This window comes from Xyrauchen texanus, chromosome 14 (genome assembly GCF_025860055.1).
Source record: "Xyrauchen texanus isolate HMW12.3.18 chromosome 14, RBS_HiC_50CHRs, whole genome shotgun sequence".
NCBI classification, from domain to species: domain Eukaryota; kingdom Metazoa; phylum Chordata; class Actinopteri; order Cypriniformes; family Catostomidae; genus Xyrauchen; species Xyrauchen texanus.
The window spans coordinates 27,699,299-27,711,899 of record NC_068289.1 but is presented as its reverse complement, the minus strand read 5'-3'; the positions used below and the strand labels follow the sequence as shown (position 1 = coordinate 27,711,899).

The window sequence follows — 12,601 nt, the reverse complement described above, 5'->3', positions numbered from 1 at the left end:
TGGGCTATGGCAAGCCCAACTCCGTAGCCTGGCACATTTTTAAAGACATTTTTGAAAGAAATTGATTTTTCTGTACTACAAGGATGCATTAAATTGATAAAAAAAAAAATTCCCATAAACATTAGTAATGTTTCAAATTATTATTAATATATATAAGAGTTTTATCATTTTAATATTAAAATTGAGTTCCCTTTCAAGTCTTTTAATTTGATGCTGTGGGAGCTCCTCCTAGGGGCGGTGAACATAAATCCCTATTCACGCTAATTTTACTGGCTGGTGAAGCTTGGTGCTCCGCCCTATGCAGGCATATAAGCTGGAATTCCCACTACTTACTAGGTCCTCGTGATGGCATTGTAGTAACCACTCACCTCAATACGGATGGCGGAGGACAAGTCTCCCTTGCCTCCGCTTCTGAGACGTCAATCCGCACATCTTATCATGTGGCTTGCTGTGCATGACACCACAGAGACTCGCAGCATGTGGATGCTCATGCTACTCTCCGCGATCCACGCACAACTTTCAACCGGGCCAATTTGTTTTCTTAGGAGACCTGGCTGGAGTCACTCAGTACACCCTGGATTCAAACTCGTGACTCCATGGGTGGTAGTCAGCTTTGATACTCGCTGAGCTACCCAGGCCCCTGTGCTCTGGAACATTAAACAAATGCTTTGCAGTTTTAATCTGCACCCGGTCAGCAAGTAGATTCTGTGGCTGGGCGGAGGGCGGGCCGGGTTGTGATTCTACACACCCCAGTCATTTATCGTGCTAATCAAGCCTCCAAGAGGGATAAATGCCGACTGCGGGCGGTGGTGCGACGGAGAAAGAGCATTTACGGGCAGCTGCCCCGTGTGCGTATTTGTGTGTGTGTCTTTTTATTTAATTAAATGTTGTTTATATTGTCAAGCTGGTTCTCGCTGCCTCCTTTCCATTAATCCCTTTAGAGACAACTATTTCTCCCTGCGTACTCCTGCAAAGAAGTGTATCTTTTAAACAGTTCTGTATTATTGTATTGTTTGCGTTGTGTGTTTTCTTTCAGTGAAAAGAAAGCAAAAGTGCCTTTTACTTAGCAACATCTTTTATGTATTTTTGGAGGCTTCACGCTATTCTCCATGGCATCCACGCGCCCCATTGAGAGTGAGAACGACATTATAGCAACCACGAGTAGGGCTGTCGCGGTTAAGAAATTTCCCTTGCGGTTATTATGGGTTGCTCAATAGCGCGATATGCGGTATTACCGCCTTTTTTTTTTAACAAACCTAATTTATCCTGATTTTACTGCATACAAAGCTCTACTGTTGAGTTATGTAGTATATATTGTTGCTTTGTAACTGACAGAGAGACACGTTTTAAAACATTTTTGTTTATTGTTAAATGCCAAACAGCAACAAGAACATGCCTTTTCCAATTAAAAAAATGAAAGAAATCAAAGAGTTCTCTTACGAGAGGTTCTCTCGTATTGCATAAGCTAGCTTACACTACGGGAAAGATTCATCTTTTCTGAGATATTGAAGCCAAAAAATTATCCTTAATTTTTGTATCCATTGTCAACGCAGTGCGGCAGCTGCAGACCTTGAGCGGGCTAGCTAGCGAGCTCATAGGTTGCTCTGTGGCAACTGCTGCAGCCTATAGACGAGCTTGGATGAACTCGCACCCAATGAGAGGCGTCTGCGCGCTCACTGCATCAAAGCCCGCCAAAATGGGCGTGACTAGAGTGCATATAAGCGTAGTTCGTAGGCTGGAACCCTGATTTTCATCTCTTCAGCGAAGCTCTTCGCATCGCTGACCTGGAAGCCGCGTCGCCGTTCGAGGGGCATCAAGCAAGCGTGGAAAGCGCTAGAAGAAGCCGGCCGTCTCAGCCACCTTCAGCCATCCTGCGAGCTACGCCATCCGACGACGTATCCTTTTATTCAGCAAGCTAGTTCTCACGAACTATTCACAAAAGAGTACGAGCGTCTTTTTCAAGATGCCTCGCTCCACTTACGCCTCATGTCGCGCTCTTCTCAGCACAGGAGACCGCCACATCATCTGGCGCCTCTGCCTGGGACTGGGGCACACAGAGCTCGCCCTCACTGAGGGCGGATGCGATTTCTGCGAGGAGCTACCGATGTCGACCCTGTGGGCTCGACTCGGCGCTCAAAGCAGAAACCGCCAGCCGCCTTACCTTCAGCCACGCAGGAAGAAGCGCCGCTCACAAAGGCTGCCGGAAACTGTGGTTGAAGCGACTGCCTCGCCGGAGCCTCTCCTCGAAAGCATCGCTCACCCTCCCCGCCTCGGACGCCGCAGTTGCCGCCGAGCGGCCGCGACTGCTGCCATCTCGGATGACGAGGCGGAGGATAAGGGCCGCTGTTCCATCATGGCTTCGACAGCGAGGAGTGGTCAGGCTCCCAAGCCTCCTCCTCGCCCAGGAATCCAGCAGGACCCGCGCCGAGTCGGCGGGAGTTAACACGCCTCCTCACACAGGCCGCCGACCGCCTCGGGCTCGAGTGGTCACCGCCCCTGAGCAGGCACCCAACAGACTCGACGGCTGCTTTCTTCAAAGCCATCGCCGCTCTACACCCGCTGCCCGGCCGCTCCCTTCCTGCCGGAATTACATACGGAGCTTGCAAAGTCGTGGAACGCCCTTTTTCAGCCAGGACCCGCTCCCACGCCTCCACCTCTCGCCGGTGGACGGCGCCACTGAGAGAGGCTACTCCTCCATCGCCCCGGTCGAGGACTCGGTAGCAGCACACCTTTGTCCGCCCTCGCGAGATGGCGTTCCAAGCCTGTGCTCCCGCTCTAAGGCCTGCAGAGCGACTTCGCCTATGTTGGCGCGCCTATTCCGCCGCCGCCAAGCCGCATCTGCTCTGCACTCAATGGCCGCTTTACAGATCCTACAACAGACCTTCTTCGGGAGTGGGATGAGAAAGGCAGGCACCCAGAGGCTGTTACTGATCTACTGGCGCGACAGACCTCGCCCTTCAGGCTACCAAAGCTGCAGCCCAAGCTCTAGGGAAGTGCATGGCCTCGCTGACTGTGACCGAGAGACACTTATGGCTAACACTAGCCGACATGGGAGAAGCAGAGCGCTCCACGTTCCTCAACGCACCGCTTCTCCGACCGGTCTCTTCGCTCGCGGTGAGTGGCATTGTTGACCGCCTCAGAAGTCCAGAAAGCCACCCAAGCCATGAACCTCTTCCTGCTGCGTCGCGCTAGCTCCTCTGCAGGCCGCTCACGTGATCAGCCTCCTGCACGAGCCTCTTCACAGCGTCCAGTTCAACAAACTCAGACTTCTCAGCGCCGACAGGGCGGCCGCCTCGATCAGGCTCAGACAGCCGCCGCAGACCGCCGCCTCGCGGGCCTCGATTTAAGGTAACGCTGAAACCAGAGCAACCAAAGTCTTCCTAACTTTGTTGAACAAACGACGGCTCAGTCCCGCCACGGCCGGACCACCGTCAAAGCTTTGCCCCCTGTCAGTCCCCTTCTCTCAGGCTACTACAGTGGTGAATTTAGCAGCCAACAAGCCGGTGACACTGCCCGCTTGCTCAGCACTCAAACGCCGCTTTCACGGCGACCCAAATAAATCTTGTAAAGAGCAAACATGTCTTGTGTAGAAAAAGTGCCCACAACCCAGTGTTCGCCCCTACACACAAGCATAACACATCCCGTGCCCCTATCAGAGCACGCTCTCATAAAGCGGTTACTGAACCGCCGAAGCGCCAGAGTCAATGAAGGCACCCACAAATGCGCATGGCGCTCCATTCTCTGCCCGCTCTGTCACACGACCAGCCCTATGTGTAGAAAATGTGCCCACAATCCAGTGTTCACTTCTGCACACAAGCACTGCATGTCTCGTGTCCCCACCAGAGCACGCTCACATAAAGCGGTTACTGAACCGCTCGAAGCGCCAGAGTCAATGAAGTCGCCTCACAAATGCGTGCGCGCTCCATTCTCTGCCCGCTCTGTTACACGGCCAGCAACCATTCCTCTGTGTGTAAGTCCCGTGCCCATGACTATGCTTAGCGATCACGTAACAGATGTGACTCTTTCCCCATTCATTCCAATCGGAAGTCACTCACAAAACAGCCTGTTCATGCTGTCTGCGAGCAATCATGCATGAACACACTAAACGCAGCCACACATTTTGTTCACGCTCTGTGTGCGGCAATCAGAGCGAATTGGCCATTCAGCCCTCTAGCATTACGCTTCAAAGCGTGGGAAGCTATTCCAGGGATATCCAAGTGGGTGTTAAGCACAATACAACAGGGCTATTTGCTACAGTTCGATCGCCGCCTCCTCGCTTCAGAGCGCGCTCGAAACCACTGTGAACACGGAAGCAGCTGCATGCTTCGCTCAGAAATAGCAAGCCTTCTGTGCAAAAGGGCCATAGAAAAGTGCCACCCTCTCTGAGCGAAGTCGGGCTTTACAGCCGTAATTTTCTTGTTCCCAAGAAAGACGGCGGCCTCAGACCCATATTAGATCTCAGGGTTTTGAACAAGGTGCTTGCAAAAAGACCGCTCAAAATGCTTACAATCAGGAAACTCCTCGCAAGATGTGCGCCAGGGGACTGGTTTATTTCTCTCGATCTGAAAGATGCATACTTTCAGATTCAGATAAATCCCCGTCACAGGCCATTCTTGAGATTCGCCCGACGGCCAGGTTTATCAATACACCGTCCTTCCGCTCGGCCTGTCCTTAGCACCTCGTACTTTCACGAAGTGCATGGATGCGGCGCCGCACTCCCTGCGGAGTCAGGGTTTGCGAATTCTGAACTATTTGGACGACTGGCTGATTATGGCTCAGTCACATATGGAGCTTCTGTCTCACAGAGCAGTTCTCCTCAGCCATCTGAACAGTTTGGGTCTTGCAGTCAATTGGACCAAGAGCTCACTACAGCCCAGTCAGACCATTTCCTTCCTGGGAATAGAACTACAGTATGCAATGACGGCTCGCTTATCTACACAGCGCGCACGCCGTGTTCACCGACTAGCCGCATCTTTTCAGATGAACAGCCTCACGCCTCTCAAGAAATTCCAGAGAGTGCTAGGTTACATGGCCTCAGCCGCAGCAGTACTTCAGCTGGGTTTACTGCACATGCGCCCGCTTCAGCATTGGCTAAACACCGCTGCCTCGCCGGGCTTGGGCCACAGGCCGCCAGCCCATCAAGGTGACTCAGACCTGTATATCAGCTCTGCAGCCCTGGACAGTGGCCGAATGGTATCAGCGGGAGTCACAATGGGAGCTGTATCTCGCCGAAAAGTCATCTCGACAGACGCGCCCAACACGGGTTGGGGCGCGGTCTGTGAGGGCTCTCCGGTTTTCGCCTATGGTCAGTTCAGGAAAAGCTCCTTCACATAAATTGTCTGGAAATGATAGCGGTCGAGTACGCCGCGGCGCTTTCTCCCGGTCATTCAGGGTCACCACGCCCTGGTCCGCTCGGACAACAGATCTGTGGTATCCTACCTACACCGTCAGGGCGGTGTCAGATCCAGGAACCTCTTCCATCTGACGAAACGCATACTGAGTTGGTCCCAGTGCCACCTGCGCTCGCTGAGGGCGACGCATGTGCCAGGCCAACGACGGCCCGGACAGACTGTCCAGAGACAATATTCCCCCAGGGGAATGGTCCCTGCACGCTCAAACAGTCCAGACGTTATGGCACCTATTCGGCAGAGCAGAGATAGACCTCTTTGCGTCCAAAGAGAACTCTCACTGCCCAATATTTTTCTCGAAAAGCGAGGACGCGCTGGCCCAGGACTGGCCCAGACGCCCGCTTACGCCTTCCCTCCCGCCTCGCTATTGCCACAGGTAATGCAGAGGATCAGGAAACGCGTCACTCGGTGCTCCTCACAGCCCCGCGTTGGGAGAATCAGACATGGTTCCCGGAGCTTACGCAGCTGTCACTGACAGCGCCGTGGCCCATCCCAGTGAGAGCAGATCTCCTCTCTCAAGCTCGCGGCACAATCTGGCATCCCCACCCAGAGCTGGGCGCTGCATGCGTGGGTGATCAACGACTACCCGTCGCTCTGCCAGAAGGAGTAATAAACACCATCATACACGCTAGAGCCCCTTCCATGAGAAGACTCTATGCGTCAAAATGGTCTGTGTTCTCAAAATGGTGCACCGACAGAGACCTGGACCCGCGGACACGTGGGGTGTCGTCGCTGCTCAGTATTTCTACAAGAGCTGCTGGATAAGGGCAGATCCCCATCCACGCTCAAAGTGTATGTGGCGGCCGTTGCGGCGTTCGCTGAACCCCTGCACGGCCAGTCATGGGGTAAAAGCGAGCTGGTCATCCGCTTCCTCAGGGGAGCTAGAAGGATGAACCCCGCGCCCCCATCGGTTCCTATCTGGGATCTTTCTATAGTTCTCAAAACTATGAAAGCCCCCTTTCGAACCACTTCAATCCGTGGATTTGAAATACCTTTCACTCAAAACCGTTTTTCTGACTGCCCTGTCATCAGTCAAACGTGTGGGAGACCTTCACGCGCTGTCTGTCAGCGCTGCGTGTCTTGAGTTTGGACCAAGTGACTCCAAGGTCATTTTAAAGCCTAGACACGGCTATGTTCCCAAGGTGATCGGTACTCCTTTCAGAGCACAGGTCATTTCCCTATCGGCGCTGCCAGCACCGATAGCTGAACGCGACGCCAATCTCCTTTGCCCGGTCAGAGCACTGAGATTGTATACTGCGCGCTCCGCTGCTTTCAGACGCTCTGAGCAGCTTTCCGTTTCGTTCGGAGGGTGCACCAAAGGTCTCGCCGCCTCGAAACAGACACTATCTAGATGGATAGTGGACGCTATTGCTGCTGCATACGCGTCAAAAGACCTGCCATGCCCGTTGGGCATTAGGGCTCACTCCACTAGAGGCATGGCATCCTCGTGTGCATGATCCAGCGGGATTTCCATTCACGACATATGTGTGGCAGCGGGATGGACTTCCCCCTCCACCTTTGTCAGATTTTACAATATGGAAGTGCCCGCTCTGCAGGCAAAACTACTAGCGGTTTAATACGCTACAGCTCCCCTGGTGAGCTGCACTGATGGGACACATTCCACACAGACCGGCACCGCCGCTCTGTCGTTCCCTTCCCACTATGTGCTTATGTATTACACAATCAATGACCCACATTCTTGCCGGCCAAATATTATTTCCCCACTCATAAGGGCTCCCCGGGTCCCCCTTAATTCCCTGGGGCTCATACAGTGGATGCTTGGCGCACGGCGTTGACAATGGGTTCTCGTGAGCGTAAGCTAGCTTACGCAATACGAGAGAACCTCTCGTAAGAGAACGTATCGGTTACCTAACGTAACCTCGGTTCTCTCTAGATGAGGGAACGAGTATTGCGTAGCCGGCCGTGCTCGCGCCACCGGCGACTTTTCGCTTCAGTCAATGAAAACCAGGGTTCCAGCCTACTGAACTACGCTTATATGCACTCTAGTCACGCCCATTTTGGCGGGCTTTGATGCAGTGAGCCGCGGACGCCTCTCATTGGATGCGAGTTCGCCCAAGCTCGTCTATAGGCTGCAGCAGTTGCCACAGAGCAACCTATGAGCTCGCTAGCTAGCCCGCTCAAGGTCTGCAGCTGCCGCACTGCGTTGACAATGGATACAAAAATTAAGGATAATTTTTTGGCTTCAATATCTCAGAAAAGATGAATCTTTCCCGTAGCGTAAGCTAGCTTACGCAATACTCGTTCCCTCATCTAGAGAGAACCGAGGTTACGTTAGGTAACCGATACGTTCTAAAGTATCACATGAAAACAAGTAGCCTAATAAGAAAATGCCTTTTTCTAATTTGAAAACGAAAGAATTCTAAAAGTAGGCTATCACATGAAAACAATGTGTAGGCCTAAGTGAAAATACAGAGAATAAACTTAAGCCTTAACGAATGCGATTTAGATCTGGGTTATCATGTCCTTGTTTCGCGCTAGGAAAACCAACATATTAACCTTATGTGGTTTCAGGGAGGATCGCATGGGGGTAACAATATTCTCCGCGGCACTGAAAACCCTTTCCGACGGTGTGCTCGTTGCACAAATACACATGTATTTGCGCGCGACTTTGGAGAGCAGCGGAAATCTAGACTGATTATCGCGCCACCAGGACAGTGGATTCGCGTTGGAGTCGATGCACTCCTCATGCAGATAGCGCGTGAGCTCGTTATCTGCTCGCGCTCTCTTGGGTATGGGCGCTGACGCGGAGGTTGTCCGTGACTTCAGCAGGTCTCCAAGAGTCTTTTTCTTTGCTGCAGGTGGCACTACCGCTTTCCCTGCGTCTCCAACCTCTGACGCACGGGCAGCGGTCTCTTCGTCCTCCACTCCCACCATCTCTTCGATGAGTGCGGATTTTGTCTCCGTGTCATTGATATGATCCCCCCTATATCGAGGATCTAAACAACACGCCTTTGCCAAAAGTTTTTGTAAGGCAGCTGGTTCATACTTCCCATGTAGAACACCACACATTTTGTGCTTTATGTCCGATGTTAAGGTGGTATCCTCGGATGATGGTTTAAGCATATCTTCTGTCAGGAGTTTCAGGACGGGTTTGACTGAAGACACTGTAACGTAGCTTTCGCCAGACAGCAGATCCGTAAATTCAGCCGCGGGTTTCAGTGCTGCGTTCACGGACTCAAGGACAGCGATGTCCTGCCAGCTTGGATTTAGATGTTGATGTCTCCGGCGGTCATCCAAAACTCTTCTGATAGCCGGGATTTGCTCTAAAACCCTTTCCACCTTTTTCTGTTTGGTGCCCCATCTCGTAGCGCAGTCCTGAACAGAGTAGGCCTATTGGCCGTTAAATCATTAAATAGAAATTAGCCAAGGACATCATCTACTAATTAGCCTCGCAAAATAAATTATCGACTAGGCTACATTTTAAATTATTTATTCGTTTCAATATAGGCTATTTTTACTAAACAAAAAATACATTTAAAATATCCCGACTGCAAAATAATGCATATTAGACTAAATGGGAACAAACATTTTACGGACGTTAAATCGAGCTGAAGTTAACCTAAATATGGTTTTTTCTTCAATATATCTTACCTTTTGAAATAATTTTCGTTTCAAATTATTTATTTTAAACGAAAAATACATTAAATCCAGCAACAGACAAGTATTGTAACAGTAGGCTATTTTGTTCAATTTGTATAATTTCATTTTTATTTATTGGCTAATAACATGATCAGTAAGTTAGCAAATAGTTTAAATTTGATAACTTACCAGTATGAGGCCATGCTGAGGAATTTGAAGTTCAGCTTGTGCTTTCGCTAGATCTCTTCTCTCCAACCAGCTTTGAGAAAATGTAGGCTACTAACCAGTGTGTGACACAGGCCCATTGCTCGGGCTGTGCGGTCTTTGACCCTTGCCATTGCGTTTGTTATTGCCAAATGTAAATTGTGACCAAAGCAGTTCAGCCACGGCCAGTTCAACTTTTTGACTGCTGCAACTATGTTGGCCCCATTGTCTGTAGTGATACAGACCAGCTTCTTCTCATCCAGGGACCACTCTTCAAATGTGTGCCGGAGAGCATCCGAAATATTGTCGGACGTGTGGTTTTCGGGCATGAACACGGTTTCGAGGCAACGTGATTTCAGAATCCATTCTATGCTGAGATAATGAACCGTTAGACTCATATAAGGAGTCATATTGACACTTGACCACATATCGGTTGTGGCAGAAAAGTAGTCGACATTCATAAGCTCGCTTTTAATCGATGTCTTTACCGTGCTGTACATTTTTGGCACAGCAGTTTCTGAAAAGTAGGTTTTGCCCGGCAACTCGTACTGCTTGTCAAATTTTTGAAGCATTGACTTGAATGCAGGTTTCTCCACAGTGTTGAATGGAACCATCTCCTGAACTAGATACTGGGTAACAGCGGCTGTAAGGCATTTATGCCTGTTACTTTCACGGCTGTATTTTACAGATTTCCCAAAGGCTTCAGCTACTCCTAACTGTCGGCTGGTACCGGTCTCAGCTGTTCTTTTTGATGTTGCTCCGCGACCTGATGCTTGAGGGGCCAGCTGTGCATTAATGGCTGGATGACAGTTAGCGAGATGACACCTCAAATTAGATGTATTGCCGCGTGTCACAGGAACCTTTTTGCCGCAAATTTTGCATCGGCTCATCTAAATTCGCTGGCTCGCCCTTTTCATTGGGTTGAAAGCCGAAATGTTCCCAAACTGGCGACGTGACATTAGGTTTTGGGACGAGAGCTACTGCCATTGTTTCAGTAGGCCTATTCAAAATAAACGAAACACCAGATAGAGCTACAATGGTTCATGGGAAAATGTCGTAGGCCTAACACTCTTGCATAATTATTAATTTATTTAACATTAAATGCACAGTGACAAATTGTAAAACAAAAAGGCCACAGCCTTATGGAAAAAAGAAAAAAAAAACTGAACACTGCGATTGCCGCGGTTTCTGCGGTTGCTTTCCTTCCTCTGAGGTTGGCTGGTCAATAGCGCGGTATTACAATATTGCGGTTATCGCGACAGCCCTAACCACGAGGAGGTTACCCCATTTGACTCTATCCTCCCTAGCAACCGGGCCAATTTGGTTGCTTAGGAGACCTGGCTGGAGTCACTCAGCACACCCTGGATTCAAACTCGCAACTCCAGGGGTGATAGTCAGGGTCAATACTCGTGAAAATGACCAACCTATTAAAAATGGCTTATAAATCTCTCGTTATGCTATATTATCAACAAATATTGGATTAGATATTTTTGTCAGCTTGTTTTCTTTCAGTTAGAGCAGGTTTTGTATTTCTTTTTGGAGCTTTTTGATTGTAGGCCTCATTGACCTGAGATTATGCCTCTATTTTTGAGTGAAAAAAAAAAATTTATTTGTGGATAATTTTGGCAGTATTAAATAAAATAGGAAAACATTCTGTACTATTTATCACATCAGTGTGTTTTAATGTTTAACCAGGAAGCTTGTTTTTAAATGCTTATATTTTGTACAAAATGGCACAAAGTCACACTTGTTGTGTTCCTGGTCAAAAATGACCGGCCTATAAAAATAGCTTAGAATTCTCTTATTATGCTATATTATCACCAAATATTGGATTAGATCTTTTTGACAACTTCTTTCAAGTAGCACAGGTTTTGTATTTCTTTTTGGTATGTATTAATCATAGGCCTCATTGACCTGAGCTTATGCAGGTTTTTTAGTGAAAAAGCATTATTTGTGGATAATTTTGGCAATATTAAATAAAATATGAAAACATTCTATCACACTAGTGTGTTTAATGTTTAACCAGGAAGATTGTTTTGAAATGCTTTATTTTGTACAAAATGGCACAGTCACACTTGTGGTGTTCCCCATCAAAAATGACTGCTTTGAAAATGAATGGGGGAGATCAAAAATAAGAGAAAAATTGTGTTCAGGAGCATGTTCATCATGTTCAAATATGTGCATGTGTACTTGCAAACATAAAGGCCTCGGACCTGTGCAAGTGCACATACACACACACACGTGCACTAATACGCACACATGCTCACATACACACACATACTCTGAGTATTACATGCTTTCTTTTTCACAGAGATTAACTTTATCCTATCTGAACTGCATCCAACATCCATTCATCAATCCAACATTATCACACGCAAACACACACCAGAACTTTGCCCCACAGTAACCCTTCTCAAATAGATTCTTCTTTAATGATCTTTCTTTTATCAAGCATTGTGTGTTTCAAATACAGAGTACACATTTGCAAGGCACATGCAAAAAGCAATTGTCAGTCATGTGTACAAGGACACAAAACCACAAGGTTGTTGATTAGAAAATATAACAGAAAATATATATATATATTATATATATTTTTGTTCCATGAAATGTGTGTGTTATTAATAAATAATTATAGTTCCATTCTCCATCCAGTGAAGATCCTGCATCTCAATCCCACTGAGCACGTCTGGGACCTGTTGGATCGGAGGGTGAGGGCTAGGGCCATTCCCCCTAGAAATATCCGGGAACTTGCAAGTGCCTTGGTGGAAGAGTGGGGTAACATCTCACAGCAAGAACAGGGAAATCTGGTGCATTCCATGAGGTGTTCAGGCCCAGCAGGTTAATCTTTACAATCAGGTGCTGAGGAATGATTATGTTGAATGCTGAACTGCAGTCTATGAACAGCATTCGAACATACGTTTCCTTTTTGTCCAGGTGGGCCAGATGGAGGCGATGGCATCGTCTGTTGAATGATTGGGACAATACGCAAACTGCAGGGGGTTCCGTGAGGGGCCAGCCATGTCCTGATGTGCCTCATGACGAGCCTCTCAAAGCACTTCGTGATGATGGGTGTGAGTGCAATGGGACGGTAGTAGTTGAGCCAGGACACTGAAGACTTCTTCGGCATGGGGACGATGGTGGTGGCCTTGAAGCACGTTGGAATGACGCCACTGCTCAGGGAGATGTTGAAGATATCAGTAAGAACATCTGCCAACTGGTCTGCACATCCTCTGAGCACTCTGCCAGGAATGTTGCAGCTTTTGGTGGGTTCATATCAACCATGGTAAGACATAGAACCTGGTCGTTGGGAGAAGGGGTGGTCTTCCCCGCTGCTACGTCATTCTGTGCCCCAAACCGAGCGTGGGAGTCGTTCAGCACATTTAGAAGGG

The 12,601-nt window shown here is 48.8% G+C and overlaps 1 protein-coding gene across 1 annotated transcript; it reads right to left on the bottom strand.

Annotated features, from left to right (window-relative positions):
• Window positions 1–7,871: 7,871 nt before the first annotated feature.
• LOC127654585 (E3 SUMO-protein ligase ZBED1-like) lies at window positions 7,872–10,102 on the bottom strand. Its single transcript, XM_052141804.1, has 2 exons — window positions 9,293–10,102; window positions 7,872–8,759 (listed from the first exon to the last, which is right to left on the bottom strand). Exons 1-2 carry the CDS (start codon window positions 10,100–10,102, stop codon window positions 7,872–7,874), a joined length of 1,698 nt encoding a protein of 565 aa, XP_051997764.1.
• Window positions 10,103–12,601: the final 2,499 nt, after the last annotated feature.

What these genes read in the sequence shown, in the direction of transcription:
- LOC127654585 (XM_052141804.1), bottom strand. Translation starts at nt 10,102, where the DNA reads ATGAGCCGATGCAAAATTTGCGGCAAAAAGGTTCCTGTGACACGCGGC. An exon ending in TGGGCCTGTGTCACACACTG is followed by an intron (nt 8,760 to 9,292) that starts GTTAGTAGCCTA and finishes AACGGCCAATAG; the next exon opens with GCCTACTCTGTTCAGGACTG.